The sequence below is a fragment of the Sapajus apella genome, unplaced genomic scaffold (assembly GCF_009761245.1).
Source record: "Sapajus apella isolate SASKATOON/1434 unplaced genomic scaffold, GSC_monkey_1.0 scaffold175, whole genome shotgun sequence".
NCBI lineage: Eukaryota > Metazoa > Chordata > Mammalia > Primates > Cebidae > Sapajus > Sapajus apella.
In genome coordinates this window covers 813,159-836,830 of record NW_022437115.1, presented here as the reverse complement: position 1 = coordinate 836,830, position 23,672 = coordinate 813,159, and the positions used below count along the sequence as shown (strand labels likewise).

Sequence of the window (23,672 nt, the reverse complement as noted above, 5' to 3'; positions counted from 1 at the left end):
TCCGTAGTTACCAGGGAGATGCAGCGTCTGATATAAAATGAAGGTGCATTCCCCATTTTAAAGTATGCAATTCAGTGGTCTATTTTTGTTTTTATTTATTTATTTATTTATTTATTTTTGAGACGGAGTTTCACTCTGTTGCCCAGGCTGGAGTGCAATTAGGCGATCTCGGCTCACTGCAACTTCTGCCTCCCGGGTTCAGGCGATTCTCCTGCCTCAAACATCTTCAGTAGATGGGATTCCAGGTGCCTGCCACTACACCTAGCTAATTTTTGTATTTTTAGTAGAGATGGGGTGTCACCATTTTGACTAGGCTCGTCTTGAACTTCTGACCTTGTGATCCACCCACCTCAGCTTTCCAAAGTGCTGGGATTACAGGTGTGAGCCACCGCACCCAGGCCTGTTTTTATTTATTTATTTATTTTGAGATGGAACCTTGCCCTGCCGCCCAGACTGGAGCATAGTGGCATGATTTTAGCTTACTGCAGCCTCCACCTGCTGGGTTCAAGCAATTCTCCCATCTCAGCCTCCTGAATAGCTGGGACTTTAGGCATGCACCACCATGCCTAGCTAATTTTTGTATTTTTTGGTAGAGACAGGGTTTCACCATATTGGCCAGGCTGGTCTTGAACTTCTGACCTCAAGTGATCTGCCCTCCTCGGCCTCCCAAAGTGCTGGGATTACAGGCATGAGCCACTGCGCCCGGCCCCGTGGTTGTTTTTAGAAGTCAGATCATTAAGCTTGTTAAATCCATCTGCCTTGAGTAAGCTTCCTAGCCTGTTCACAGTAGCCGCCAGTTTAAACCTTAAACACCTGACCTTTGCATGGTCTCTGTTCTAGGAGGAAATGGAGGCTGATCTGCTTCTCCTCTGCCCTTCTTTTCATGCTTCAGTTCATCTTCCTCTCCTCCCCTCCACCGCTGAAGATGCTTCTGTCTGGAGTGACACCTGACACCTGCTCTGCCTGTCCAGCAGAATCGCACATCCTCCCATTCCTCTATCACTTTCTGTTCACTCTGACCCCTCTGCTTGAAGACAAGCGCCTGCAGCTGGGTGTGGCGGCTCATGCCTGTCATCTTAGCACTTTGGGAGGCTGAGGAAGGCAGATCACCTGAGGTCAGGAGTTCAAGACCAGGCTGGCCATCATGGTGAAACCCTGTCTCCACTAAAAATAAAAAAATTAGGCAGGTGTCGTGGCGCACACCTGTAGTCTCACCTACTAGGGAGGCTGAGGCAGGAGAATTGCTTGAACCCAGGAGGTGGAGTTTACAGTGAGCTGAGATTGTGCCATTGCACTCCAGCCTGGGTGACAGAGTGAGACACTGTTTCAAAAAAAAGAAAAAGACACAAGTGTCTCCATTCTATTCAGAAAGGCATTTATCATATTATCCTGTGGCATTCCCTTGAAACTGTCTACCTTCCCCTGCTACCTGCACGCCCCAAGGTGCAGGGTTGATTGCTGCATAAATAGCTATGGGCTGACTTTTCACTCTGCGCCGGGTCGAGGTCTCATAGTGCTTGTGTTTTGGAACACTGAGAATGTGTGGTCCTCTAGGAGGGAGACGGGTGTACAGGTGTACAAGTCCGTCCACCTCCCAGGAACACCGTCAAAGGGTGTGGGGCCTGCTTTGGGGCTGGGACCCACCGAGCCTCCCTGGCTTCCTGGGACATGGCCTCCCCAGCCTGGGTCCCAGGGTAAATCCATGATTCTAGAGCTACCCAGGATTTGGTCAGGCCCAACAGGTGGGGTTGAAATTGCAAACAGGGACGCGTGGAGAACGCCTGCACTAGTTCCGGCTGCTGCTCTATCCACAGGTACATTTTGATCGACTGGCTGGTGGAAGTCGCCACCATGAAGGACTTCACGAGCCTGTGCCTGCACCTGACCGTGGAGTGTGTGGACCGCTACCTGCGGAGGAGGCTGGTGCCACGATACAGGCTGCAGCTGCTGGGCATTGCCTGCATGGTCATCTGCACCCGGTGAGAAGCCCCCTTCGTCTGGCCAGCAGGGACATACAGGCCCTCCCTGGGTTCAGGGGCTCTGCCCTTCGTATGCTCCTCACTGTATCTTTTGTTTTTGTTTTGAGATGGAGCCTCACTCTTTCACCCAGGCTGGAGTGCAGTAGCGCGATCTCAGCTCACTGCAACCTCCGCCTCCCAGGTTCAAGCAGTTCTCCTGTCTCAGCCTCCTGAGTAGCTGGGACTACAAGCACCCACCACCACACCCAGCTAATTTTTATATTTTTAGTAGAGATGGGATTTTACCATGTTGGTCAGGCTGGTCTCAAACTCCTGACCCCAGGGATCCACCCGCCTCAGTCTCCCAAAGTGCTGGGATTACAGGCATGAGCCCCTGTGCCTGGCCCTCATGGGTTCTTGAGTCATGAACCACCTGGTCAGACGTGAAGTGCTGAGCTGAGAGCCCTCCGCAGGCAGGGGTGGCAGAACGGCCCTCGGCATGTGGAGGTTGCTCTCTGGGGCACTTGCATCCAGGTATTTTGTCATGGCACAGCATCTGGGACCCAGAGTGTGGCCTCACTCTGGCAGCCACAGGTTAGACCCCCTGTCCCCTGGCTCCTGAGGGCGGCAGGGTGACTGATTAGGAGGGTGGCAGTCAGCTGCCCTTCTCTGAAGTTGGATTCTGAAGTCTGTTGCCAGAGTTTCCTATACTCCTGGAGTCAAGGGTTTTTTGTCCCCCACTGGTGCCCTGCAGCGCCCACTCCAGCCGCAAAGGTGGCTCTCAGCTGCAGGATGCGTTTTCACACGGTAGCCTGTACTTTTCATATCAGACCACTGCTTTCCTTTAACCAATGCTTGATCCCCTAGTTCCGCCTTTGGAAATAGTGTGGAAATGATTCTCATAATATTTTTTGCATTTCCTAAACCAGCTGTCCCCAGCATGGTCTACACCGCCCTAGGAAGTGCTTTCCAGACCGACTCATCTGTAGCGCCTGGTGGGCGAGGATGGGTTTGGCTGCACACAGCTTATGTGTAAGCTACAGAGACTTGTTTCTGTCTTGCATAAGTAACCCAGAGGCAGAGGGTCCAGGCTCAGGTTATTGGGATGATTTTTGTTTCACGAGGAAGCAAAGGAAGCCCATCTCCCATCTTAATCTCTGCCACCAATTAGGGTGCTCCCCTTGTCCCTGGGACGCCTGTACCTGTCACATTCACTTTTGCACTGAGCCTAGTCTTGTGGCCACATCTCACCAGCGGGAACCGGGAAGTATAGTCTCTTTGGGTCTGCGTGTGGCAGCAGCTCAAAGCAGTGTCATTCCCACGCAAAGAAGGAGCAGCCCCTGCTGCAAGCATCCAGAGTGGTCTTCAGATGTGCTCTTCAGCCTGAATCCGGGGTCCCAGGTCTTCTGACCTGAGAAGGTGGAGTGGCTGCCTCCCTGTGTCTAACTGCGTGTCCCTCACTGCAGCCTATGACCAAGCTCCTGGGCGGCAAACCGGCTGGCCATGAGAGAATAACGCTAAAAACGTTTCAGTGAGCTGAGTCCACGACCACAAGACCTGGTTGCAGTGGTCCATATAACTATCACCACGGCTCCCTAAATAACGTCTGCCTTATTCTCTTTCTTTTTTTTTCCTAAGTGGGTGTTGCAGGCACGGTGGCTCATTCCTGTAATCCCAGCACTTTGGGAGGCTGAGGTGGGCAGATTGCCTTAGTTTAAGAGTTTGAGACTAGCCTGGTCAACAAAGGGAAACCCTGTCTTTACCAAAAATACAAAAAAAAAATTAGCTGGGTGTGGTGGCGAAACTGTGCACCTGTAGTCCCAGCTACTCGGGAGGCTGAAGCATGAGAATTACTTGAACCTGGGAGGCGGAGGTTGCAGTGAGCCAAGATCGTGCCACTGTACTAATTCAGCCTGAGTGACAGAAGCAAACTGTCTCAAAAAAAAAAAAAAAAAGTTTGAAAGGCTGAGCTGCTGCCCACCTCTGTTCTCAGAGCAGCACCTTCCTTGCCCCACCAGCCACCTCACATCCCACGTGGGGCTCTCGTTGGCCACCGATGTCTCGTCTTTTTTTGGCATCCGCAGCCCCCACACTGGCAGGCGTGGTCCTTGTGCCTCTTGTCCTCTCGGTCAAGCTAATGGCACATACAACCTGCAGAGGTCCCAGGACGGAGCAGCCGAGGAACTTGGCCTCAGTCCCAGGGGAAGGTGCTTTGGGGGCCGCTGGAACAGCATGTTCCCTGATAGTTGGTGCTGGTAGATGGCAGAGAACAGGGTGATCACTGCCTGGGGACAGTCAGGGTTTCTGCGGCCACGCAGTGCCGGGCACAGACTTTGCAACAATCTTTGGGCACTTTGCCGCCAATTCCTAGATGTGGTGGTTCACCCACCTTCTGGGTCTAAAACATTTCCACCCCACTCATAGAGCCATCACGTGACAGGCAAGTCTCCGTCCTTGGTGTTTTTCAGCAAACTGAATGCTCTTGGCACTCAGGCCTTTTGCGGACATTTCTGAGTCTGCCTGGCAGCCCTGCAGCTTTCTGTCTGCCTTGTGGTTCTCATCCCTCTTTCCAGTACTGTCTGACCTCTTCCTGTTATTATTATTACTATATACATTTTTGTTTTGTTTTGTTTTGTTTTTTGAGACAGGGTCCTGCCCTGTCACCCAGGCTGGAGTGCAGTGGTGTAATCATAGCTCACTGCAGCCGCAACCTCCTGGGCTTAAGCAGTTCTCCCACCTCAGCCTCCCCTAGGAATATAGACTCATGCCACCATGCTCTGGTAATTTTTTATTTTTTAACCTTTTGTAGAGATAGGGTCTTGTTTTGCTGCCCAGGGCGGTCTTGAACTGCTGGCTGAGCTTTCCTCCTGCCTCCCCTACTCAGCTGCAGGCAGCTGGGTCCATTATGTAGCCTCCTTTTGTCACCAAAGCCTAAAGCCATGGCTCCCTCCCTACCTTGAAGCCTCCTAAAGTCTTGTGTCCCTGCCTCCCACCCCTGCCCCAGGAAGTGGGCTCCGCACCGAGACCCCTTCTCGGCGTTGCAGGTTCATCAGTAAAGAGATCCTGACCATCCGCGAGGCTGTGTGGCTCACGGATAACACGTACAAGTACGAGGACCTGGTGAGAATGATGGGCGAGATTGTCTCCGCCCTGGAAGGGAAGATTCGAGTAAGCAGTGGTTCCATTTTCCTTATTAATCTTAGTTGTCGCTGTGCTGGAGGGTGGGGTGGGAGCATGCAGCTTTCCTGCTGTGGAAGGGCCTCATGGACCCAGAGGGCAGCTGTTTCTGCTGTGCCCAGAGCCATGGAGCAGGAGGCCACAGTTGCACAATATCGCCATCTGCATTGGTGCCCTGCACGTACAGCATTGGCGTGAACATCATCCGGGCCACACCCTATGCTGGGCTTGCACGCAGCATTGCACAAATGAGCTCCGAGCGCTGAGAGCCCACACCCACTCCCTGCTGCCTAGGTCCCCACTGTGGTGGATTACAAGGAGGTCCTGCTGACACTAGTCCCCGTGGAGCCAAGAACCCAGCACCTGTGCAGCTTCCTCTGCGAGCTCTCCCTGCTGCACACCAGCCTGTCTGCCTACGCCCCAGCCCGCCTGGCCGCCGCAGCCCTGCTCCTGGCCAGACTGACACACGGGCAGAGTAAGGAGTGGCCTTTCCCGGGGACGCCTGTGTCAGGGAAGGTGCTCACATAGGAGGAGGCTACGGGGAGGAAAAGAGTCCAACCTCCATTTGTCCTGGTTACCTCTGGGGGGCGAGGTACAGCACAGCTCTTAGTTTCAGTATGTCCCAGATTTCTGACCTTGAGCCTGCACGTCCTGTGTGGGTTTTTTCAAAACCATTTTTAAAAGATTGTAACCCTGAGATCCAGGAAACTCCACAGTAGAACCCACAGAGCTACCGGGCGGGAGTGGTCAGGTGGCTGTCACCACGGCCCCTCCATCCCCGGCCTGCTCTCCTCCCCAGCACAGCCCTGGACCACTCAGCTGTGGGACCTCACCGGATTCTCCTATGAGGACCTCATTCCCTGCATCTTGAGCCTTCATAAGAAGTGGTGAGTACGCAGGAAGTGAGTCCTCTGACTAGACTGTGCCACAGTGGGCAGGGCTCGAGCCCCTTTAAGGGCATCTGCTTCCTCCTGAGACAACTGGCAGTCACATGCAGATCTTCCTTCAGTGAACGAGGTACAGGAGGTCTTCCTCAGAGCTGATGTTTAAAAATTCCGGCTGACAGTTTAGGAGGCCAAGGCAGGCAGATCATTTTAGGTCAGGAGTTCAAAACCAAGCTGGCCAACATGGTGAAACCCCACCTCTACTAAAAATAAAATTAGCCAGGTGTGGTGATACATGCCTGTAATCCCAGCTACTCAGGAGGCTAAGGCACAAGAATTGCTTGAACCCAGGAGGCGGAGGTTGCAGTGAGTTGAGATCACGCCACTGGACTCCAGCCTGGGTGACAGAGCAAGACTCTGTCTCAAAAAAAAAAAAGAAAACTGCCCTGGCGCGGTGGCTCATACCTGTAATCCCAGCACTTTGGGAGGCCAAGGCAGGCAAATCACCTGAGGTCAGGAGTTTCAGACCAGCCTGGTCAACATGGTGAAACCCTGTCTCTGCTAAAAATACAAAGATTAGCTGGGTGTGGTGGCACATGCCTGTTATCCCAGCTACTCGGGAGGCTGAGGCAGAAGAATCGTTTGAACCTGGGAGGTGGGGGCTGCAGTAAGCCAAGATCGTACCCTTCCACTCCAGCCTAGATGACAGAGTAAGACTCTGTCTCTCCCCACAAAAAACTGCAGGCCTTTCTTTTTTCACACCTTTTTCACATTTAGAGCATCTGCTCCCAACCCAAGCTTGCTGCATAGGCAGCAGAACATGCTAGAAGAGATGAGGGCATCTCCCTGACCTGCGGTAACTTGCGCGTGTCACAGGTTGTCATCTAGCTCAGGTGCTGGCACACCGTGGCCCCAGGCCGCATCTGGTCGCTTTTGTGAATGGGGTTTTCTTGGAAGCAGCCACCCTCATGGTTTCCACGTCGTCTGCAACTGTTCTTGCTCTGGCAGTGGCTGAGTTCATAGTGCAGCAAAGACCACGTGGTCCCCAGTGGGAAAATACTCACTCCCCTTCCCTTGAGAGAATGGCTTCTTCCCTGATGCAGCTGTTGGGATAGAACGATCCTCCATCTCATTGAGAAGATGGAGCCTGCAGGCGGGTCCCTTGCCCTATCATGCCCAGCTGTGGCCCTCTCTCTGCCCCAGCCCCGCTGGGCTTCTCTACCTGCCCTGGCCCCTCTGCCCTACTGTCTGCTGGGCCTGGCCCAGCCCTCACTGCATCTGAGCCCTTTCACTTGCCCTGGCAGCTTCCCTTCAGCCCACATTGGTTTGTTCCAAGCAGTCCATGAAGCCTGCACCATGGGCGGGGCACTGGGGGAGAGGCCAGGACAACAGAGACTTCAGAGGTCAGGTTGTGACAGGAGAAACAGCAGGCCGGTGCAGGTCAGGTGGCACGGGCGGTTGTGGCTCTGTGCACGGAGTGTGGCTGGGGGCACCTGAGCATCTGAGTCCCAAGCAAAGGGGGCAGCCATGCTAGGGCCCAGTGCAGAACAGCCGGGCCGGGGCTGTGAGCGGAATCATGGCAGTGAGGGGCACGGAGGATGCGCATGGGGCTGAGTTTGCAACCGGCCAGGCCACCTCCCTCTCCCCTCCTCAGCTGTGCTCACAGACTTGCTCCTCCCACCTCTCGGCACCCCCACTCCCTAGCGTGACCTCCCTTTCCTCAGTCAAATCCAGCAGACTCAGCTGGTGTGAGCTTTATTTTTCCTTTTTTGAGTTGGACGAGGCTGGAGTGCAGTGGTGCCATCCTAGCTCACTGCAGTCCTGACCTCCCTGGCTCAAGGGATCATCTCGCGTCAGCTTCTCAAGTAGCTGAAACCACAGACATCATCACACCAGGCCCGGGTGGGCTTTTCTCCAGCCAGCATTACATTGACCCTCCCTCCCTCGGGGGCCTCGGCTTCCTGAACTAGACCTTGCGGCATGGGTGGTGGTCTCTCTTCTCCCCTACCCAAAGGGGCCAGGGAATTCTGGCTTTCTGCCACTCCTCAGACTCCTTTCCTGGGAGACTTCACCACTTCCAGGATTCAGACCACATCTCAACCTCAACCTGCCACCCTCCTGCCAGCATGACTTAGCCAATGGCCTGTTCTAGCCCTGGTGTTGTGCACGAAGCCCTGTTCTCGGAGCCGAGCCCTCCACCAGCCTTGGCTGCTTCTCCATCCCTGCACCCTCGCCAAAGCACTTTCCTCTTGCACTCACAGCCTGGGGGCTGGAGCTATACTTGGTGGCTGCCCGGCCTCCTGGAGTACTGTGGCAGCCGCCCTGCACGAGTCCTGTGTGTGCCACCCAGGGCCTTACTGTTGGTTTCCAGGATGAGATTGGAACTCCCCAGGGGTTCCGATGCCCCGAGCAGCCCCTTCGCTGGCCCATCTGCTGTTTATCCCCAATGTTGTACTGCAGCCACAGGGCTCCTGGTGCCATCTCCTGGGCTTTGGCGTGTGCTTCTGCTCATGGTGCTTTCTCCTGCAGTGCCCAGACCCTGTGCCTTCTGGGCAAGGAATGAGGGTCACAGTGGAAGGGTCAGTGTGGATCTCACCCCCCTACCTTTGTTTACGGGGAGCACAGATCGTCCCCTGGCACTGGCAGTTTCTGGGTTGTGTTTATTCTCTTCTTCCTGAAGAAGTTAATTTTTTTTTTCCAAACCAGATAAATTAGAAACATTTATTTACAAACTAAACCTCCTTTTATTGTGTGATTTAATGGGCTTTTGGTTTATTCACAGTTGTGCTTGTCATCACAACAATCACATTTAGAACATTTTCACACCCACAAAAGGGACAACACACCCCTCAGCTGTCACCCTCCAATTCCCTCAAACTGCCTTAGCCCTAGACGACCCCCAGTGGTCAACTTTTCTCTCCACGGATTTTCCCCTTCTGGACATTTTGTATAAATGGAGTCACAGGACAAGTGGCCTTTTGTGTGTGGGTTACTTCCCTGGGTGTCATGTTTGTGGGTCTGTCCATGTTGTGGCATGTGTCCATGCTTTGTTCCTTTCATGGCTAAATAATAACGCCTCTGCATGGACCACATGTGTTTATCCAGCCCGCAGCTGGTGGACATTTTGCCTTTTGTCAACAGTCCTGCGATGAACATTCTAGTATAGGTTTCCGCGTGGACATAGGTTTTCCTTTTTCCTGGGTCTCTACCTAGAGGGAATCTGCTGGGTCCTATGGTGGCTGCATTTAACCATTTGGGGAACTACCAGGTCAGATTCCAGAGTGACTGCACCATTTTGCATTCTCATTGCTCACTTGGGCGAACTGAGGCCAAAAGTGGGGTGGGAGTGCCTCACGTGTCCACTCCATGTGACTCTGTTTCCAGCTTCCACGATGACGCCCCCAAGGATTACAGGCAAGTCTCTCTGACCGCCGTGAAGCAGCGATTTGAGGACAAGCGCTATGGAGAAATCAGCCAGGAAGAGGTGCCTCCCTCCCGACACCTGGGCATCTCATGGGGTGCCAGGGTGTGGGTGGGCCTTGTCCTCGGGGTCTCTGTGCCCCCTAACTCTGGCTTCCCCTCAGGTGCTAAGCTACAGCCAGTTGTGTGCAGCATTAGGAGTGACACAAGACAGTCCCGACCCCCCAACCTTCCTCAGCACAGGAGAGATCCACGCCTTCCTCAGCTCTCCCTCGGGGCGGAGAACCAAACGGTTAGTTATCTCTCGTCCCAGCCCAGTTCCCTCAGTGGTGCCGCTTCCTCATATAGAGAGGCCCTCAAGGCTTGTCAGGGGAGCAGCAGATCGCAGGACAGCCACCCTGGGACAGAGTCCCGCTATCAGGCCCTGGGCCCCTGCGTAACCTCCACCGTCTCCAGCCCAGGTCTCCTTCCTCCGGGGCTGTTGTCTCGCTCTGACTGGGCTCCCTACGGATGGTTTGAGCATGCGGGAACCCGGCCCCAGCTCCAGCCCTCCCCGTGCCTGTCATGTGCATCCTAGGCTTCTCTGGTCCACAATGCCACTGTCACTCCGGCACTCCAGTTGTAACCTATTCCCATCCCCAGCACTTCCCTCGCCACCTGTGTGGACCTGTGTACCTGCCTCTCCTATCTCAGTAGCTTGGCTGTTCCTCTTGGAGTTAACTTCCCGTCTCCACCTCACCCATCTGGAAAACTCTATCCTGCAGAGCCCAGATGAGCAGGGCCCTCCCTGTGCTGCTGGCCTGCCTCTGTGACTCCTCAGCACCATGTGCACCCATGAGCTTCCCAAGGGCAGACACTGGGTGACTGTCAATACAGGACCAGGCAGGACTGCCTCTAAGAGTGTTTTGTGGGGAGTGGGCCCCTGGAAGGAGACCCTAAACTTCTGGGAGCCCTGGGGAAGCAGATGAAGACCCTGCTGCTGCCACTTTTCTCCCTGAGAAGCGTGACAGCACTTTCCATTGTACGGAAGGCAGGAGACCTGGCCCTCCTATCTCACTCCTCACATACACCTTGACTCTCCTGGGGCAGGGTCGTCACAAGGAAAGTCCATGCAGATACACACTGCTACTCCAGGAGGGGGCCTGGCCCTGGCCCTGTGCTCAGCCTCACTGTGTCAAACCCACTTCTCAGAGGCCCCTCACAACCCCATCAGTCTTCTGAGAGAGACCCTCATGGGTGACGCTGGGGTCGCTCTCCCCACCCTGCCTTCCTACCAGGCCCTGGGATCAGGAAGTGGAAAGACTTGGCTGGTGTGGTGGCTTTTCCCAGGCTCAGGCTCAGGCTCACACTCTGGCCTCCAGCCCCATTCTGGGCAAGACCTGACCCCAGCTGGGTGTGGGTGTGAGCACTGCCCAAGGCCAAACCATTCCATGCAGTCTGCCTGGCACTGGGCTGAGCACTGCCTGCCCCTTATCAGTCAACATCAGAGGGGCCAAGTGTGGTAGTTCACCCCTGTAATCCCAGCACTTTGGGAGGCCCAGGTGAATGGATCACTTGAGGTCAGGAGCTCAAGACCAACCTGACCATCATGGTGAAACCGTATCTCTACTAAAAATACAAAAGTTAGCTGGGTGTGATGGTGGGCACCTGTAGTCCTACCTACTGAGGAAGCTGAGGCAGGAGAATCGCTTGCACCCGGGAGGCAGAGGTTGCAGTGAGCCAAGATTGCGCCACTGCACTCCAGCCTGGGTGACAGAGCAAGACTCCACCTCAAAAAAAAAAAAAAAAATCACTGGAGAGTGGCATCATCCTAGGGGTTTCCAAGGGGAACCAGGTAGTTGGCACAGGCCCCACAGCTGAGCCAGGTGTGCCAGGGTTCACACCCAGACCTGGGGCCTGAGTTCACCCGAGCTGCCATCCACGTCGGCCCTGCCTCAAGGGCTTATACCTGTTCTAGCCTCATTGGCATTTTGTACGCAGCAGACCCTTTGGGAGCACGCAGTGATGGGCCAGGGCATGCAGGTATTAGAGGCAGGTGTGGAGGACCCAGCCTCCCAGCGCTGCCACCCATGACCGGGTCGCCTGGGCTGTCTTCCCCCTTGCAGGAAGCGGGAGAATAGCCTCCAGGAGGACAGGGGCAGCTTCGTCACCACCCCTACTGCAGAGCTGTCCAGCCAGGAGGAGACGCTGCTGGGCAGCTTCCTCGACTGGAGCCTGGACTGCTGCTCTGGCTACGAAGGCGACCAGGAGAGCGAGGGCGAGAAGGAGGGCGATGGTGAGTGTGCAGTTAGGGTGCACTTGAGGGAACATTGCACAGACAGCAGCCCTCACTGAGGGCCTCCACGCACTTGGCCCTGTGTGTGTGCTGGGGCAGGAAGGAGGATATGCATAGAGCAGGGCCTGCTGGGCGGGGCCGGCTCCTGCCCCACAGGGGAGCATGTCCAGATACCAGGAGAGTGAGAGGAGGGGAGAGCCCCCAAAACACCCCAGCTCAGGGCTTTTCCCACCGCACAGGGATGAGAGGACTTAGCCACACCTGTCCACCACAGCTCAGGGCTCCTCCCACCGCACAGGGACCAGAGGACTTAGGCCACACCTATCTAGCTCCTGCTGATTCTGTGTTGGGAGGACCTTACTAGGATTGCGAAGGTGGAGGCCCAGTCTGGAGCTCATGATAAGATTTTTCTAGGCCTGGTGTGGTGGCTCATGCCTGTAATCCCAGCAATTTGAGAGGCTGAGGCAGGAGGATCACTTGAGGCTAGTTCAGGATCGGTCTGGGTGATATAGCAAGACAAAATTTAAAAATTAGCCAGGTGTGGTGGCTACTCAGAAGGCTGAGGCGGGAGGATCTCTTGAGCACAGGAAGGCAGGAGCTACAGTGAGCCATGATCGTGCCACTGCACTCTGGCCTGGTGTTCTTTCTAGAATATTGAGATGTGCCCACGTGGTGTACATGACACTCCTCACTGCCCTTTTGGGATCAGTGCCCTGTGCAAACCCCAGGCAGACCGCAGGGGTCCTTGCCAGAAGCCCAGTTAGGATGAGTCCTGGCGATTTCCCAGTTGTTTGCTTCTGTATCCACTTGGCTTGAGGTAGATGGCCAGCTTGTCACCTCCACTGTTGTTGGGGTCATGGCGGGCAGCCGTCCAACCTTGGAAGAGCCCTGTCACCCACGGCTTCTCACCACAGGAGGGCAACACTGGGGTCCATAGCAAGGTAGAAGATTTTTGACCTGGCAGGGGTCTCCCCTGATGCTTAGATGTGACACAACCTCCCTCTCCACCAACCTTCCTGCAGTGACAGCTCCCAGTGGAGTTCTCGATGTCACCGTGGTCTACCTGAACCCAGAACAGCATTGCTGCCAGGAATCCAGTGATGAGGAGGCTTGCCCAGAGGACGAGGGGCCCCAGGACCCACAGGTGTCGGCGCTGGACACCCAGATCCCTACAGTCCTGGGACCTGAGTCCCCGCTTCACACCAGCCAACAGCCAGGGAAGGACATCACGACCTCAGGGTACTCCTCCGTCAGCACCGCGAGTCCCGCAAGCTCCGTGGACGGCAGCTTGGGGGTCCTGTCCCGATCTACCTCAGTGCTGTCTCTAGACAGTGACTCACACACACAGCCCTGCCACCATCAGGCCAGGAAGTCATGTTTACAGTGTCGTCCCCCAGAGAGCAGTGTTCCCCAGCAACAGGTGAAGCGGAAAAATCTATGTGTGCACAGTGAGGAGGAGGGCATGAACTGGGGCTTGTGAGGCTGTGAGTGCGTCAGCGTGTGTGTCGCGGTGGATGTGTACTGGGGGGGCCTGCCAGCCAGGGGTGGGAGCACAACACAGGATTGCTGTATAGACCCCGGTGGCCTTCGCACAGAGCAGAGAGGGTGACTTGTGGCCACCAAATTTCTTTCTCCGTGGGAGTCATGTGAGTCATCAGAATGTCCAAATGCGGGTGAAGAGCTCAGATCCATCTCTTTGGAAAGTTTAGCCTCAAAGCAGTCAGCCGCACTGCGTGGAGGGCACCTCTCTGTCCTTTCTGTGTCCCAGTGTCTCTGGAAACTTCAGCCTGTATGTGTCCTGATCTTCCCAGCCCCACCAGAGCCCCGTGCCGGGAGCTGACAGCTTTCACTCAGAGCACGTGTGCCCTGGGTAGTCAGATACCACTCGAGCCCCTGCCCACGTCTGTCTGGTTTGGGGCCCCGGTGAGGAGTTGACAGCTCGGAGCATACCACTGTCCCTTCAGTGTGTCCCCTCATCCACCTCGGCCTGCATGGGGACCCACTTCCTTCTGGGTAGGGCTTCGGTCACCAGGGTGCCTGTGTCCATGCACACTGTGTGGACTGCCTTGGCTACAGGCCCACTCCCTACGACATGTTAGTCATTTTAGAGCTCTGTCCCAGAGGCGTTTGTCTGACCCACAGATGGTGTCAATGTGAACACCTCTCTTTGTGCTGAATTTCTGGGCCATTCTTTTCCCGTCTTTATTTCTAAATTTTCTTCTTCTAAGATGCAAACGAGAAAAACTTACAACAGAGGGTATTAAAAAAACAAGATTCCCACCATTATTTAGGCTTAATTGCAAAACAAAAATCTTACTCCAGCCCCTCAATGCCATCCTCACACTTTATGCAAAAAGAATTTTCCCAGAGAGGCTAACTAGAAAAAACTTGAAGTCTTCCGTAACGTCTGAGGTGACCGAGAGGCATAAAAGCAGAGCAGTCTGGTGCCATGTCCTGGCAGATCCCAGCTGCAGCTCTGCTCTGGGCACCCATGGGAAGGGAGGCAGATGCTCTAGCCTTTCCCGCTGGCCACAGAGACTCTGGTCTCGCATGAAAAGGAAGCCTGGGAGACAGCAGCCCATGCCTGGGGAGCCTGCTGCCTCCAGCCAGGTGACCGTGGCCTATCTCCGTCTTGAACTCCTGACTTCGGGTGATCCCCAATTCGGCCTCCCAAAGTGCTGGGATTACAGGCGTGAGCCACCACACCTTGGCCCTCAAATGCTCTTGAACCAGAAACCCAGGACTGGGAGATGCTCAGTGAGTGACTACTTTTCTGTGTGTTTGTGTCTGAGGCAGCTGTCTTTTTGCTACTAGAAGGGAATTCTGGCCACCCTGGGTGGGGCGTGTTTGGGGTAAGAAACCAAGCTTTGGAACTGTAGACCTGTCCTGTTGGCTGTGTGCCCCTGGGCATGTGTGGGCCTCAGTTTCCTCATTTGTAAGAGGGAGCGATGATACCTACCTCACAGGGGTGTTGTGAGGATTAAATGTGAGGAGTATAGTGGCAGATGAGTGATGGACGTCCTTTGCTGCCTCGGCCCCTTTTCTGGGGGCTCTTTTGTCAAAATCCCAACTCTGGATGGTGTAGGAGGAAACCACTCTGGGGGGACCTGGCACTGCCTGCCTGTGGTGGCTCCTGCATCTCAAGTGCTGACTCAACCTTTCCCAGCCTCCTCCTTCAGAGAATCTCCAGGGAGGCAGGGCCACTGGCAGCCTCCCCACCGCTGACAGAGGGGCCCATCCCCAGGACTGGCCCAGAGCTGCCTGCATCCCAACCTCCCTGACAACTCTGTGCCCTTCTGCAATGGCACCTTCCCATTAACAACTATGGAACAGACTCACCTGTCCCATCTTTAAACAGCATCTCCAGGTCTGTCTTATCTCCAGCTACCACTTGGGATTTCTTCACCCCCTATTTATTTTATTTCTTTCTTTCTTTTTGAGACAGTTTTATTCCTCTTGCCCAGGCTGGAGCACAATGGCGTGATCTCTGCTCACCACAACCTCCGCCTCCCAGATTCAAGTGATTCTCCTGCCTCAACCTCCCAAGTAGCCGGGATTACAGGTGTGCGCCATCACGCCTGGCTAACTTTTCTATTTTTAGTGGAGATGGGGTTTCTCCATGTTGGTCAGGCTAGTCTCGAACTCCCAACCTCAGGTGATAAGCCCACCTCTGCCTCCCAAAGTGCTGGGATTTCAGGAGTGAGCCACCACACCTGGCTTTATTGTTTATTCTTTTTTTTTTTTCTTTTTCTTTTTTTTTAAGACGGGGTTTCACCATGTTGGTCAGGCTGGTCTTGAACTCCTGACCTCAGGTGATCCACCCGCCTTGGCCTCCAAAGTGCTTGAATTACAGGCTTGAGCCACCACGCCCGTCCTGTTGTTTATTCTTAACTCCAACTACGTGGAGCCCTGCTGCCCTGCTCACTTCCCCCGTAGTCGTCCCCTGTGTCACTGAAGGCCCTGTCCTCCCATGCTGTGTACACTGTCTAGGCCTCAGCAGTGCTTGGCCTGTGGCCCACTGCCTCGTGTTGCCTCTGTGACACTATCCTACTGCTCCACCTCCCTGGCCCCATTTTCCGTGGCTCACCTGTCCCTACCCGAGCCTCCTACCCCACCAGGAGCCACCTTGCCAGGCCCACTGCACCAGGGTATGAGCTTCCTCCCCTCTACCCAGTGCTAGCACGTCACGTATCCAAAAGTGAACATTTCTCCTCCCTCATCCCTGCTCCCGACGCGCCATCTTCATCTCCAGCAATGCTGTCCTCCTGCCTGGCCCTATGTGCTCTGTGGCCCGGCGTCAGCAGGACGGCTGATCCCTGCGTTAGAGCACTTTCAGTAAGAACAGATGGAGCCGCTCTTACAACCTGCACAGGTGCCCTGCAAGAGGAGCGCGAGAAGGGCGCCCCCGTCTACCCAGTTACCCAAACCAAAAGCCCGGAGTCGCCCGCAGTCCCCTCCCTGGCGGCCTCGGGACCCAGCTCCGAGCGGGAGTCCCCACCAGACCTAGGGGGCAGGAGTGGGCGGGGTTTGAGGCTGGCCCGTAATGGGGGAGAGAAAGCTTCGGGAGGGACGGACCCCGAACCCTGGCTCAGGATTGGGCAGCCCGGCCGGGAAGGGGCGGCCTTCCCGCCCGGAAGAGGCGTGGCTCTTCGGAGGCGGCAAATTGCAAGGAGACGCCGCCGCCTTCATGCTGCCCGGGGACTGCTCGCGGAGGTGAGGCCTGCGCGGCGGGAGGGAGCGGGCGAGCGGGCGAGCGGGCGGGGGGGCAGGCATGGGGCCCGAGGCCCGACGCTAACAGACGTGCTGCGCTGCCGGCGCGTCCCCCAGGCTGGTGGCCGAGCTGCAGGGCGCCCTGGACGCCTGCGCAGAGCGACAGCTGCAGCTGGAGCAGAGCCTGCGCGTCTGTCGTCGGCTGCTGCAGGCCTGGTAGGCGGACCCCGGGACCCCCTGGCCAGACCCCCCTCGGCCCCTCACAATCCTGCAGCGAGCCCCCGGGACTGGGAGGTCGGGCCCAGCCGCACACTCCGAACTGCAGGTTGTCAGTGCCACCCCCTTACGCTGCAAGCTCCTAGCTGGGGGCCTGCGGCGGGGCCCGGCGGCCCCCTCGGGTCTTTAGGAGCTGGGCCCTGCCTCCTGGCTGTGCAACCGCTGCCCATGTCTTCGCAGGGAACCAACCGAGACCCGGGCTTCGGAGCCACCTCCAGGGCCAGAAACTAATGAAGAGGACCCGTCTCCAGGTAAACCTCCACCGCCACCTTCCCCAGGTGCTGCTCCGGCCTGCCTTTTAGCGTGCAGTTGTGACGGACCCTCCTGGGGACAGCGAGGAGGGATCACTGCATAATTCTTGGCTTTCACAGCATGCGCACCCAGTCCACAAGACCTCAAAGAGCTGGAATTTCTGACCCAGGCACTGGAGAAGGCTGTACGGGTTCGAAGAGGCATCACTATGGCTGGAGAAACAGACAAGGCCCCCAGCCTGAAATCTAGGTCCACTGTCGCTCCTCCTGGCGCGATAGCCATTGCCCCACCCCAGACCCCAGGCCGAGCTGGTGGCCATGCTTCAGACACGAGACCCACCAAAGGCTCCTGCCAGACCACGGTGCCTCCCAAGGGCCACTCTGAGCGCCAGCTGCTGTCACTGGGGGATAAGACTCGTGTCAGGACAGGAGCTCGGGCCCCCAGGCCTGGACCGGGCCTCAGGGACCAGCAAATGACCCCATCAGCTGCTCCTAAGGCCCCAAAAGCCTTCACACTCAAAGAGAAGGGGTAGGTTTCCCCGACCTTCACTGGAGGGACTTCTGTCTCTGCCTGCTCAGACCCTGGCTAGCAAGGAGTCTGGGATTTGGGGTGACAGGGAGGGCATGGCATTAGCGGCTTTAAGCCCTGGGGCGCACCTCTGAGGCTTGTGCTTGGAAGCTGGCAGAATGAAGCAGCTGTGTGACGGTGTCCGGGTTGGTACCTTCGGGATGGGAAGTACTGGAGCTTGTCCTGCCTTCCTCTGTGGCTGTCCCCTTAATCTGCCCAGAGGCTCCAGGTGGGCTCTGGAGGGCATGGGCTTTGCTCACGGGGCCCCATCTTCTCTCTACCGGGGCAGCACTGGACCTCGCAGCTCCCATGGCCACCCCGTAAGCCTGTCCAAGCGGGCTAATCCTTAGTGGGGTCAGGTGTGGGAGAGGGGCCAAGAAGCTTCATCCCTGATTAGGCTCTGACCAGGAGATGGGACTTGTAGATCCCAGAGCAAAGCAAGGATCCTCTGAACACAGGCTTCTCCGACAGGCACCTGCTGCGGCTGCCTGCGGCATTCAGGAAGGTGGCTTCCCAGAACGCGAGGTGAGGCTAGGTCTTCATCTAGGCAGGGGCAAAGGAGAACCGGGAGGCATCACCAGCTCGGGAACTGGTTTGAGAGACTTTCCAGCAGGTCTCTCTGCTCTCTTTGCTGAGTGGGGTCACTGTGATATTAAAACTCTGTCAGCTGGTCAGCTCTATCCCCATGTCCCAGTCAGTGTCCTCTTGGTTCCCTGTGGCCTCTGGAGGCCCCTCCTGGCCTTCAGCAGAGCCAGACATCCAGCTTGGGGTCCCCACCCTGGCCCTTGCCTACCTCCCAAGGCCCAGCTTGCTGTCTGGAATAACTGTGTCCCTCTGTGGTTCCTGGGGCGCCCCATGTGTGCACTCAGCCTGTGGGCCCAGCTCAGTTCCATGCAGACCAGTGATTCCACAGATGCCACTGCTGCCAAAACCCAGTTCCTCCAGAACATGCAGACAGCTGTATCCTTGCTGGGCTCACGGGAGCCCCGGGGGCCTCTGGCTCTGAACCTGGCGAGTTTACAGAACAGCCCAGGAAGGGCTGGCGTGGGATGGCCAGGGCCACTCCCCAGACCCGGTCGTTGGTGGGAGCAGAGAGGCTTGGCCACAAGGAAGTTTTCCTGACCCACATCCAGTCAGGTGGGCCCCAGCCCAGGCTCAGCGCTCAGGAGGTGGAGGCGGAGACGGGGCGCCTTTGGAAGGCCTGCACGCTGCTGAGACTGCGCATGAGGGAGGAGCTCTCAGCAGGTGCGTGGTCTTGGGCCTGTCTCGGGAGGAGTGTGGATGGCTGGTGCAGGGAGGGTTTCCAGACTGCCCTGGACCCCACCTGCCCTCCCTGACTTCTGCAGCCCCCATGGACTGGATGCAGGAGTACCGCTGCCTGCTCATGCTGGAGGGGCTGCAGGCCATGGTGGGCCAGTGTCTGCACAGGCTACAGGAACTGCGTGCAGGTGAGACACCACCCTCATCCTGCTACTGCACCGAGGTCTGGACCAGGGACAGGGCCAGTAGCCAGCCTTGTCTGTGCCTCAGGGAAGGGTGAGCAGCCCAAGGACCAGAAGCAAGTTGGTGGGCCCTTCCGCCCCTCCCACGCCACTCCCCGATGTACTTGGTCCTCTCCAGTTGTCCTGTGGGAGCTGCCAGTCTTCCTTTCCTTCTCAGGGCAGTTCCCCCACCTCGCTGCTCCCTGAACACTTACTGCTCTGAGCAGTTGCTTATTCACCCAGTTTTTGAAAAAGTAGCATGTGAGGCCGGGCACAGTGGCTCACGCCTGTAATCCCAGCACTTTGGGAGGCCGAGGTGGGCAGATCATTGAGGTCAGGAGTTCGAGACCAGCCTGGCCAACATGGTGAAACCCCATCTCTACTGAAAATACAAAAAAATGTTGCCAGGTGTGGGGGTGCATGCCTGTAGTCCCAGCTACTCAGGAGAGTGAGGCACGAGAATCGCTTGAACCCAGGAGGCAGAGGTTGCAGTGAGCTGAGAGAGACACTCTGGGTGACAGAGCGAGACTCAACTTCAAAAAAAAAAAAAAAGGAAAAAGTAGTGTGTGAGAATCAGCTCCTGGTAGATGACTGGCCTGGTAGACAAGAGGTGGTTATTTATGGACAATAGAGCTTCCTTCCTCCTGTGTATTTTCTAATTGCTTGAAGTTTTAAGAGTGAAGATACGCCATTTGTCAAAAGAAAAGCCAGTCTCACAAAAGTCATGCTTAAACACAATAAAGAGAGTCCCCCACAGCCAGAGGGCCCCCCACAGAGGACTTCTGCCAGTGATTACCGGCCCCAGTCACACCATCTTGCACTGGGCTGCCCTGGAAGCTCACCTTTCCCCGCTAAAAGCAGGGCAAGCGGTGCAGATGTCCAGAGAGGCAGGCGCCGGCCCACAGGAGAAGCTGGACCCTGGGTTCAGCTGCCACCCCAAAGGCCACATTCTCTTGTGCACACAGCGGTAGCAGAACAGCCACCAAGACCATGTCCTATGGGGAGGCCCCCCAGAGCCTCACCATCCTGTGAGGGTGGAGCAGATCCTGCATGGAGCCCCCAGCTGCTTGTCTACTCCAGCACCCAGGAGCTGCAGACCCTGGCAGCCCTCAGGCTTCGAGTGGCCATGCTGGACCAGCAGATCCACTTGGAAAAGGTGCCTCTGGAAGAGGAGGTTGGGGGGCAACAGGGTACCTGGGGTAGGGGGGCTGTGGGCCACAGGGGTCCGCAGCCTTGAGAGGAGGAGGACCCAAGGGTAGGGGCTGGACTGCTCCACTCCCCAGGACCCAGGAGGATGGGGGTGAGCTTGGGGTCTGTGTGTGGGTTGGGAAATGCACTGGTCAGACTGGGCTAGGGACAGCAGGACGGAGCGTGGGAGCTCAGAAGGAGAGGGGCTAGAGCATGGGGGCCTCGAAGCCTGTCCTGGGATTGCCCTGCACCTAGGTGGCCCTGAGACCTTGGCCCTGCCCCGCCCTGCCCCCAGGTCCTGATGACTGAACTCCTCCCTGTGGTAAGGGCCACACAACTGCAGGGGCCACCCTGGCTGACCCTTTGCCGGGCTGCGCACAGCCTGCTCTGTGAGGGAGGCGCACGTATCCTCACCGTCCTTAGAGATGACCCTGTGGACTGAGCCTTTCCTGTGCTGCCCCCACCCGCCTCCCAGGCCTCAGGACCACTTGGGTGCTGGCCTGCCAGGGAATGTCCCCTCAGCCCTCTTCAGAAGAGGATTGGGGATGTTTTCCCTGGCGCTGTGCTCTGGGACCCAGAGATGCCTGTAACATCCCTGGGAAACCTGGTGAAGTGGATGGGGTGGCCTCATCGGCTCTTCTCAGGACAACTAAGCTGCTGGTCAGGTCTGGTGTTCAGCCTTCCCGAGCCTCCTGGAGTCCAGCGGCCAGCAGGGAGCCTTTCTTGGCTCCCTCTGTTTTCTCACTATAAACCAAAGAGCCGCTTGTGTGATATTAAAGCTACTTTAGAAAGCATTTGTATTGATTGATTTTTTTGAGACAGTCTCACTCTGTCACCCAGGCTAGAGTGTAGTGGCGTGGTCTCAGCTCACCACAACCTCTGCCTCCCAGGTGCAGGTGATTCTCTTGCCTGAGGCTCCCAAGTGGCTGGGATTACGGGCTCCTGCCAGCACACCTGGCTTTTTTTTTTTTGTATTGATGGGGTTTCACCATGTTGGGCAGGCTGCTTTCAAACCTTCCATCTCATGTATCCTCCCAGCATGCTGTGTGCATGAGCCACCACGCCCCGCTGACAGTGTATGTATTTATTAAATCACACCAGGTGAGACTTGATAGGCACTTGTTTTTGCTTTTACTTGTCAAGTTATATCACTGGTATGCCACGCTGAAAAAGAACATACCAAGTGTATTTATCAAGATTATAAGTGGGTCAGGTGCCGTGGCTCACGCCTGTAATCCCTGCACTTTGGGAAGCTGAGATGGGCAGATCACCTGAGGTGAGGAGTTCATGAGCAGCCTGGCCAACATGGTGAAACCCCATCTGTAGTGAAAATACAGAAGTTGGCTGGGTGCAGGGGCAGGTACCTGCAGTTCCAGCTAGGCAAGAGGCTGAGGCAGGAGAATCATTTGAACCTTGGAGGCAGAGGTTGCAGTGAGCTGAGATCGCACCACTGTACTCCAGCCTGGGCGACAGAGCAAGACGCCGTTTCAGAAAAAATGCTGGCCACCGGGCTGTGGCATTGGCCATGGCCAGTGATCCTAGCATTCTTTAAAGGAATGTGCACTGAGGGCCCGGGGCATCCCATGCATTTTGGGACTGGGGTCAGGTGCTCTGTGTAGACAGCTCAGAGCTCCACCATGCCCAACTGTGGGCAGGGACCTGTGGCAGGGAAGATGACCAGCCCCTTCCCGGAGGTGTCCCCATGGACAGGGCAGCAGGACAGGAGGTGGGTGGCACCCAGAGAGCTGGGTCTTCTGAGAGCCTGATGAAGCATCACAGGTATACAGGGATGACCTGGGTGACAGTGCTGTGGCTCCGAGGTGGCCTCTTGGCCTGTAGCCGGAGGTTCTGCTTGTAAAGGGCCTGACAGTCCAACAAGTCAGAAACATGCTCCCAAGGTGAGGGCTGCTGGGGACCAGATGACAGAGACCAAGATAGGAAACCAAAAACAATGGTCATTATTGCATTGAGGGGGAACCTCCAGAGACAGCAGCTCCACCCCCTACCCCCAGCAGCCTGGCAGCAGCCCCAGTGTCACACCCCTTGATCAGGTCGGCCAGCCTTGCCCCTCCCAGCCACCCCACTGCTGCCTTCAGGCTACTCCTGGGCACCCCAGTCTGCAGGAGCCACTGACTCACTGGAAGCCCTCATCACACTGCAACTGTACACTCCATGGGTTTCCACAGCAAGGTGGACTCTACCCAGCCTTATTTCACTGGCTGACTTGGTTTATCCCCCATGTCTACTGGATATGTGCCCCAGGAGGGCAGGGGCGCTGTCCCCCTCCACCCTGGCCAGGCCCTGATGATCCACCTATCCCGGGGCCAACCCAGGGCACGGTGGCTTCCTGGAGCAGGGAGGTGGCTGGGATAGCTTTGTGGGAGCCCTGAGGAGGCCCTGACATAGGGGTCCAGGGCGGGAAAGACACATCCTCCGACTAACGCCCACCCACCGCGATTCCCCTCCAAAACCTGGAGGCAGCAAGAACTCCCGGGCGTCCGGGCTGGCGTCACCGCCTCTGCAGCCAATGGGCTCTGACGTGGCGGGCCCGGAACGCCACTGGGGTTGTGCGGGGCGTCCACACCACCCACCGAGCGCGGCCACCGCGTAGGCGGCATGAGCGCTCCCGAGCCTCCGCCCCCGGCGCCCGCCTCGCCCTCCGGGCCGGACCCTACGCGCCCTTCTTTTGGCCACCGGCGGCGCGGGGGGCTCGTGGCCCTGCTGCGTCCTGCCGTTCGGTGCAGTGGCCGCACTGGCTGGTGCAGCCGCCACAGCCATCACCTTCTCGCTGCGGGGGCCCCGCCTGGACCTGGCCCGGGGCTCGTCGCTGGCCGCGCTCAGTGCGGGCCTCGGGCTCCTGACCGCCGCCTTCCTGTGCTGGCGCGCTTGGCGGCGGCGAAGGGCCGGGCGCGGGGAGCCGGGGGCGCCCTGAGCCCCCGGCGAGGCCCCCTTCCATCGAAGTTACCGCGAGCCGGGCGCCCCTCTCTCCGACCTCGCCGCGGCGGGGCGGGCGCAGTGCCAAGCGCAGTCGCAGAGGCCACCTCCTACACCCCCCGCCCCAAACCGTTACTTCTGGAACCCTTTGGGCAGAGGAGGCCACCGGCCGTTTCCCTCCCTCCTCCTCCTCCCTCCGTGCAACGTCGCATTTCAGCTTTTTGGCTTGGCACGCAGAGCTGGCGCGACCGCAGAGCTGGGCGGCGGCGGGACGGGGCCTGCGCGGCTCGGGGACGGCCTGGCACGAGGGTGCTGGGTGGAGGGCAGCGGGCTGCGGGCTCGGCCACACAACCCGCCACTGGGAGCCTGCTGTGTCGGCTCCTGGGGGCTGCCTTCGGAACTCGGTTGTAAGCCCCTGCGGCATAATAGGCACTCAATAAATGTTTGTGCAATAGTTGAACATGTGGTGGCTTGCAGGCATTTGTTGGGGGACAGCAGGTTCTGGGCTAGGCGAGGAATTACTGGATCAATGGGCATCTTACAAGAAAGA

At 57.0% G+C, this 23,672-nt stretch overlaps 2 protein-coding genes across 6 annotated transcripts in view; both read left to right on the top strand.

Moving 5' to 3' along the window:
• Positions 1-14,718, top strand: part of CCNF (cyclin F) — a 30,515-nt gene extending 15,797 nt beyond the window's left edge. For 2 of the 3 annotated variants that reach the window (XM_032268153.1, XM_032268154.1), the window contains 8 exons: positions 1,815-1,979; positions 5,003-5,126; positions 5,430-5,610; positions 5,935-6,022; positions 9,404-9,503; positions 9,604-9,731; positions 11,545-11,714; positions 12,737-14,000. In XM_032268153.1, coding sequence (XP_032124044.1) covers positions 1,815-1,979; positions 5,003-5,126; positions 5,430-5,610; positions 5,935-6,022; positions 9,404-9,503; positions 9,604-9,731; positions 11,545-11,714; positions 12,737-13,194 — 1,414 coding nt within the window. In that variant the 3' untranslated portion in view covers positions 13,195-14,000. Of the gene's footprint in view, positions 1-1,814; positions 1,980-5,002; positions 5,127-5,429; positions 5,611-5,934; positions 6,023-9,403; positions 9,504-9,603; positions 9,732-11,544; positions 11,715-12,736 lie in introns of all 3 variants that reach the window. The other variant, XM_032268152.1, reaches the window with a different exon arrangement.
• Positions 14,719-16,317: 1,599 nt separating this feature from the next.
• On the top strand, positions 16,318-22,683 carry TEDC2 (tubulin epsilon and delta complex 2). Of its 3 annotated transcripts, none has more exons than XM_032268168.1 (10): positions 16,318-16,427; positions 16,542-16,640; positions 16,881-16,951; positions 17,072-17,480; positions 17,991-18,044; positions 18,389-18,479; positions 18,653-18,764; positions 18,866-18,967; positions 19,966-20,156; positions 22,285-22,676. In XM_032268168.1, the coding sequence occupies exons 1-10, from the start codon at positions 16,402-16,404 to the stop codon at positions 22,576-22,578; spliced, it is 1,449 nt and encodes a 482-aa protein (XP_032124059.1). In that variant the 5' UTR covers positions 16,318-16,401; the 3' UTR covers positions 22,579-22,676. The 3 variants fall into 3 exon arrangements, with proteins under 3 accessions (XP_032124059.1, XP_032124061.1, XP_032124060.1); XM_032268170.1 differs by lacking the exon at positions 22,285-22,676 and adding an exon at positions 20,484-20,740; XM_032268169.1 differs by lacking the exon at positions 18,866-18,967 and having other exon boundaries at positions 22,285-22,683.
• Positions 22,684-23,672: the final 989 nt, after the last annotated feature.

Coding starts and splice junctions, on each gene's coding strand:
- TEDC2 (XM_032268168.1), top strand. CDS start 16,402: ATGCTGCCCGGGGACTGCTCGCGGAG. Junction 16,952..17,071: donor TGAAGAGGACCCGTCTCCAG/GTAAACCTCCAC, acceptor TGGCTTTCACAG/CATGCGCACCCAGTCCACAA. Junction 17,481..17,990: donor TTCACACTCAAAGAGAAGGG/GTAGGTTTCCCC, acceptor CTTCTCCGACAG/GCACCTGCTGCGGCTGCCTG.